The sequence below is a fragment of the Halichoerus grypus genome, chromosome 2, assembly GCF_964656455.1.
Source record: "Halichoerus grypus chromosome 2, mHalGry1.hap1.1, whole genome shotgun sequence".
Classification (NCBI taxonomy): Eukaryota; Metazoa; Chordata; class Mammalia; order Carnivora; family Phocidae; genus Halichoerus; species Halichoerus grypus.
In genome coordinates this window covers 155564001-155571201 of record NC_135713.1, presented here as the reverse complement: position 1 = coordinate 155571201, position 7201 = coordinate 155564001, and the positions used below count along the sequence as shown (strand labels likewise).

The 7201-nt window shown below is 44.2% G+C and overlaps 1 protein-coding gene across 1 annotated transcript in view; it reads right to left on the bottom strand.

Annotated features, from left to right (window-relative positions):
* The window catches only part of DNAH9 (dynein axonemal heavy chain 9), a 338319-nt gene that overhangs the window by 58087 nt on the left and 273031 nt on the right, over positions 1-7201 (bottom strand). Inside the window, 2 exon segments of the mRNA XM_078066359.1 lie at positions 332-459; positions 462-527. Of these exon segments, the coding sequence (XP_077922485.1) occupies positions 332-459; positions 462-527 (194 nt within the window).

Here is a 7201-nt window from a genome sequence, read left to right as displayed (position 1 = left end):
AGGGGAGGGTGGGGAGGGGCAAAGATTTTCTTCCTGCTGTGGATGATCCTTCTGCCTATTCTCTGGGTTACCATTATCTCTCACCACATCAGGTGTACCCAGCATCCTTCTCAATGCTGATATCAAAGAGCACTCTTTCTAAATTGGTCACTTAGATATTAAGAAAATACGTGGCAAACACAGAGCCATAGGCCTTGTGGGATTTGGGATGTTGGTACAAAAGCTCCTGTTACTAGGAACACGTGACCTTTGTGCTCAGCTCTGCTAGTTGGGCCATGCTGAGACTCCCCCATGCCTGCCCTGGGGTTCCCCACTCTCCCGTGTCCCATACCGCATGGCGTAGGTCATCCGGTCCGGCCGCATGGCTCTCATCATGCAGAGGCGCTGCAGGGCTGTCTTGTTCTTCCACTCCTGTGGAAACTTCTCCTTCTCAGGACATTCCGATTCCACAAACTCTTTTCCCAGCTCTTGGCAGATCCCTCAATATCCCGATCCAGATTATAGAATCCTTCCATTGATGAAAGTGCCTGAGAAATTTTAGAGAATCTTGCTCTGAAATGCAGTTTCTCCAGAAAGCTGTAATTTTCATTGTGTTGGGGGAGGGGTCAAGGAACAAGATAATAGTGTAGATATAATTCCGTCTCATTCATACTCTTGTCTGGAATCTTGGATCTTTCCCCCCAGCTAAACTCAAGGAAGCAGAAGGGTATTGATTCAAGTCACCATCAGCAAACTGCACCAATAACGTGCAAGATTTAGCAAATAAAGTGTTTGGATTACTAGTAAGCAGCCGAGATTGAGCAGCACTTGCCTGCAGGGTATTGCCTGGATGGAGGGACAAGAAAGGATGCCATGAATTTTCTGGTCATGGAGCCCAGACCTTTTAAGTCTCTGACTCCTTCCTTTCAGGACTCACTCCGCTGGCAACTCCTGTCAAGTTCTCTCCAAGGCGTCCCTAGCATCATTGACTTTGTGTTAATGCCAACACTAAATTTTCCATGAGTTGCCTGTTTCATAAGAATGAAGCACAAATGCGTAACTTGGTAATCAAATGTCTTCATTTAGTGCTTCCTTCCGATCCATCCAGTGAACCGGGCATCCTGCTTCCCTTCTACTCTGTCCAAGAGTATCTGTGGCCAACCTTGGAGCTGTGCTAGACTCATTACCAACTCAACTCCCCGTTTACTCTACTTCCACCATGTGAGAGGTCCTTGTTCTTTCCTCCCCCCAATTCCACTCCTTCCTTTTCTCGTGCTGGTCCTGATTAGTAGGTGTTAAGGTCCTACAAGTTGTTAAAGTCCCGTTCATAATCAGCAACCTCTCTCAGGTTCATCCTCTCTAACCTAGAACACAGAACCTTCCCATCCTCCTTGTGTGTGCTACTTGGAACTACCTGTGGAGTTGATATCTTTAGTAAAGGGTCTGACTCAATTTTTAGATGTTTGATTGCGATGGCTTTAAAGTCTTATCCCTCCATCTTCCTTTTCTGCTCCACATCCAGGCAAGCTGATAAGTGAGCGTTGGCACTCCCTCCTCTGGTGTTGGAGGGAAGCTGTGGCATGTAAGCTCCTGCCCATGTACAGGAATACTCACCCTGGCCCCAACCCTAAACTACCAAAAAACTCCAAGGGGGTCTCCTTCCTCGGCTCCCCCAAGCCATTTTCAGACTGCTTGCGAGCTCCTCTGCTCTCCCAGAAAGACTCATTATGTGAGTAATAAACTCTTTAATACTCTCTTGGTATATGTGTGGCATCATCAGTCTTGATATCAGAATAAAATTTTGGGTGGGGTTTCTTCTCATTCCATTTCTCCAGAGTGCCCACATAAACTTTAGTCACTTGGGACATTTATCTGCAATCTTTCCATGATTACTCAACTCTGCTTGTATGTTTGGTCTCTCAATGAGATTAAAAGCTAGACTATGTCCAAACCACCTACCACAACGCCATGAATTTTAAGGATCCCAATACATTCTTGCTATTTGAATTCATTCATTCATACATTCAATTCAACATTTATTGAATGTCTACTACATGCCAGGTACTTGGGAATACAAAGGAAAACAAGAAAGGACACATGCCTTTCAAGGAGCTTGCAGTCCTAAGTTAAGGAAAAAGAGGAGACGAGGGAAGCCTTAGTAGGTATACAGAATTCAGCTGGGCAGAGACAGAGATAAAGAGAAGGGAAGGGCATTTTGTAGGGTGGGGTCAACAAGAGTCAAAGTCTGGAAAGGGAAGAGTGTGGGACATGTCAGAAAGCAAGGTGACTGCAGGAGAGGAGTCTTACCAGTGACCGGGGGCAGGTAAAGCTGGAGAAGGACAGAGACCCTTAACCTGGGCTTGCCTCGGCTTGTTTCCCATGCGGATGAACCCATGTCCTGTCTTTATGTGCCCTTTCACATGGGCTCCGTGGTCCCCCAACTTCACCCTGGCCACTTAGCAGGGGATGGGCATAACTCGTACTGAGAAGTGGGGTGGGGAGCGGTGTGAAGGATGGAGAAGGGAGCGCCAGGAGTCGAAGGTTCTGGTCTCAGGCCACCTCTTAGGAGCCTCTTGTGACTCAGAGATTGTTTTTAAACCTTTGTGGGCTTTGATTTTTCTCATTTGGAAAATAAGGCCAAGTCATCCTTGTCTGCATAGCTCATATTCTAATGCAGATACAAGTGCTTTGAAGCCCTCCCTGGTGCTTTCTTGGGGTGCCTGCAGTTACTGAATCACAGTTGCTGGTGTACTTGTCTGCCACTTCCCACAAGATGGTGAGTTCCCTGTGGGCAAGAACTTTCTTAGGCGGCTTTGTATGCCTTGGCCTTGCAGGCTGCTTGGCACTTAGAAAGTGCTCAATTAATAAACTTTGACATCTGTGTGGACAGCAGGAGGGCTCTTGACAGGCTGAGAAAAGCTGCCGCTGCTGTAATCACTTCTCTCTGGGCTGAGGAACTGGCTCCCATCTTCCTCCCAGCCTGCATCACCATTAACCCTTCTGAGCGCCCATTACCCCCTCCGGCGACACCACAAAACGGAGCAAATGACGCTCTGATCAGTGTCCCCAGCTGCTGCGACTGGGTCTGGGACGGACTTTCTTGAAGCTCTGGGTTGAACACAATGGCCCCATTTAATCTCCCAAATGAGGGAAAGGGATTTCTAGCCTTCTAATAAGCTAAATGGAAATGACTAATTAACCTAATTGCATTGGACTGTGTAGCAAAACACAACTGTGCTCAATTGGCATCCGGAGGGGTTGGGGAGAGGCTGACAGGGATGTGCATCACAGATGAGATTTTTATAATGAAGAAACAGAACATGCCCATTACCTTCAAGTTCAGCATTCGGCGAGACTTAAGATAAAAAAATCCTTACAAAGGGTAAACAATAAAAGCAGTGTTTTATCACCCAGATTTCACTCATTACCCTCTTATTAGTTCTTTTGGAGGGCAACAAGGCAATCAACCTTCCTCACAGAATTAAAAGACATTTTTTTATCATGTCTTATTCAATCATATTTGTTTCTTTAGGCTGAAATCCAACCGAACACTTAAAAGGAGCATTTATCAAAGGCTTCAGGGATGTACACGACACACTGCGTTCTGTTTCATCTGCTCACATCTGGCCCTGTGCTTGAGTTGGACGGGTCTGGACTCTGCTGCTCCCCGTAACACGATTCACAGAAAGAGAGAGAAAACTTCACGCATTTCTAAAAGCCTTTGAAAAGCCAGAGGAGCCTAGCCCACAAAACCAAACAAAAAAGCAAAGTAAAGCAAAACAAAGCAAACAATCAGTCTTGTGAAAAGAGAGATGGAACCAGGTGGCACAGAAGCTTCGGAGTGGAGTAACGTAAAATGAAAATAGTAGGGAGTGGCTTTGAATCCTTTATTCTTTCTGACTTTTGCTGCAGAGGGTTTTGTGGGATAATATAGACAAAGGCAACTGGACTTGATCCAAACTCACAATTCCTCAACGCTTTTCCTTCAGTGGGCAAATGCCATCAGGCATGACCCACATCAATCACAGCGTACGTACACACCACAGCTGGGTGATGAATAATCGTAAATCTTAGGCGTGAACTGTGTTCCCCAAAAAGACATGTTGGAGAAGTAACTTCCCAGACTTGTGGATGTGACCTTATATTTGGAGACAGGGTCTTTGCAGGTGCAATCAAGGTAAAATGAGGTCACTAGGGTGGGCCCTAAGCCATTATGACTGGTGTTCTTATAAGGAGGGAAGATGCGAAGAGACACAGAGGGAAGATGGCCACGTGAAGACCATGGGGATGGGCTGAGTCTGCCACAAACCGAGGAGCACCTGGAGCCACCAGAAGCTGGAAGATGCAATGGAGGAACCTCTCCCAAGAGGCTCTGGAGGGAGCATGACTCTGCAGACACCTTAATTTCAGACTTCTAGACTCCAGAACTGCGAGAGCACCCAGCTTGGGGTGCTTTGTTACGGCAGCTCAAGGAAACTAGCTACTGCAATCAGTTCACGTTTACTGACCATTCACTGTCTGTTCGACTGAACCCTGTGAGGTGGGTATGATGACGGCCATTTTGCTGATGAGGAATGAAAAGTTCAGAGGAATAAGATAATATGCCAGAGGCCACAGACACTCAAACTTGAACTTGAACCCAGGAATGTCTGACTCCAGAGCCTGTGTTAACCAGTCCATCATTGCAGCAGTTCTGCAAAGGGGCTCATTCAGAACTGATTTCCAGAATTTATCTTCCATAAGGGCATCAGACTAGGAGGCACTATTCTCAACTCTAGGTCTACACTGTCCAACAAGGTTGTCAATGAGCAGGTGAAATTGGTTCATGTGACTGAGGAACTGTGTTTTTAATCCACTTAATTGTAATTATTTTAAAATTTAGGTTTAGAAACTGGAACTTGCTTTCATAGTTGGAAAACTTTTAAGTATGTTTGGAACAACTGAGGTATAGGAATCAATGATTTTAAATCTAAATTTTAGGAAATCTAAATACTTTATCAAGTATTTTTTTAAAGAATTTTATTTAAGTAATCTCTACACCCAATGTGGGGCTCAAACTCACAATCCTGAGATCAAGAGTCACATGCTCCACTGACTGAGGCAGCCCAGGTGCCCCTTAAATATTTCCAATGAAAATTTAACATCTGAACTGAAATGAGCTATTAGTATAAAAAATACACACCAGAATTCAAATACAAAAATATAAAATATTTCATTAATAATTTTTATTACAGTTGCATATGAAATGGTAATTTGGCTACACTAGGTTAAAGAAAATACATTATTAAAATTAATTTATTTCCTTTTATATTTTTCAACGTGGCTACTAGAAAATTTTATTTTTTTTAAAGATTTTATTTATTTGTCAGAGAGAGAGCGAGCGAGCACAAGCAGGGGGAGTGGCAGGCAGAGGGAGAAGCAGACTCCCTGCTGAGCAAGGAGCCTGATGCAAGACTCGATTCCAGGACCTGGGATCATGATCTGAGCCGAAGGTAAACGCTTAACTGACTGAGCCACCCAGGTGTCCCGAAAATTTTAAATGACATATGTGACATGCATTATATTTCTTTCAGACAGTGCTACTCTAGAGTATGTCAATTCATTCATATCTTATGTAGCCTAGGAAAGTTGATGGTTTTCTACACATATCTTCACAAATCTCTGCATTTATTATGATTTTTCTTAGGCATTTTAGAAGTTGTGCATGGGGTTCTTCCTTATTTCTTTTCCAATGTAGTGTTCCTCTTCTTATTTGCCAGATGGAGCCCAGGATGACAAATGCAGTTAATAGATGAAAGTCAAATCACACCTTTATTATTTTGGCCAGGAATCAGCAAATTACAGCTTGCAGACCCAATCTGGCCCACCACCTGTGTTTGTAAATAAAGTTTTATTGGAACTCAGCCATTTCCATTTGCTTCCGTATTGTGTGTGACTTTGGCAGAGCTGAGTAGTTGTGACAGAGTCTGGCCCTCAAAGCATAAATATTTACTATGTGACCCTGTACAGAAAGTTTAATGGATCTTGATTTAGATACAGCCCTGATTTAGCTACAGATGATGAAAAGAATAGCTGCAGACTCTGAAAAAGAAGTTAGAAAAATATTTTGGGCAATGGCGGCATGAGTGGAATTAGCCTTGAATTTCCTAAGATGGTCCCTTTGAAGAGGAGAGCATGCATATAAATATTAAGTTCTGGGCTTCCGTTATAAAGTAAATCAACTTGGATGGCTCTCAAGGGAATTATGCTCCACGAACAAGCCAGTCCGCAAAGGTTCCATACTGTAGGATTCCATTTACGTAACATCCTTGGGAGGATAAAATTATACAAATGAAGAATCGATTAGTGGTTGTCAGGCATTAGGGGAGGGGGCAGGTTGTTCTGGTTAAAAAGGGCAACATGAGGGATCCCTATAGTGATGGAATTTTCTGTATCTTGACCAGGGTGGTGGTTACATGAATCTTCACATATGAAAACCTAAACACACATACAGACACACAGGTGCATAAAAACTAGTGAAATCACAGTAAGATTAGTGGATTGTATCAATGGAAGTTTCTTGGATGTGATGTTGCATGACAGGAATGCAAGATGTTATCACTAAGGGATACAGGGTACCAAGGATATTTCTCTTGTTTCTTATAATTGCATGTGAATTTATATTATCTCAAAAATTTAAACAAATCAATAAAAAAATATAAAGAGAAAGAGAACCAATCCTATCACTTTAGACTCCTTCTTCTTTGTTCTATGAACGGTGTAGAAGATGGAACAAACATGGAAGATCACAAACAGGGGTCATTCTGTGTAGATGCCAGAGCTCCCAGAGCACCAGCACCTGCTATGGGTACTCATTCAGGTGTGGACCTAACAGCTGTCCACGTGGACAGCAGGCCAGGCCTCTGTGGCGGGTGGTCACTTCGTTAACGTTAACTGCCCGGCATCATGTCACACCCTGTGCATGCATGCATGGTCCCTACGGAAAGGAGCTTATAGTTTGTGATCTTTTCATAGAATAACATTCGTAGAATCCCAACTAAACTAAACTGCACAACATGGGGGCACCTGGGTGGCTCAGTCCTTAAGCGTCTGCCTTCGGCTCAGGTCATGATCCCAGGGTCCTGGGATGGAGCCCCGCATTGGGCTCCCTGCTCAGTGGGGTATCTGCTTTTCCCTCTGCCTCTAACCCCGCCCCTGCGCCCCCCGCCCCTGCTGTGTGCAT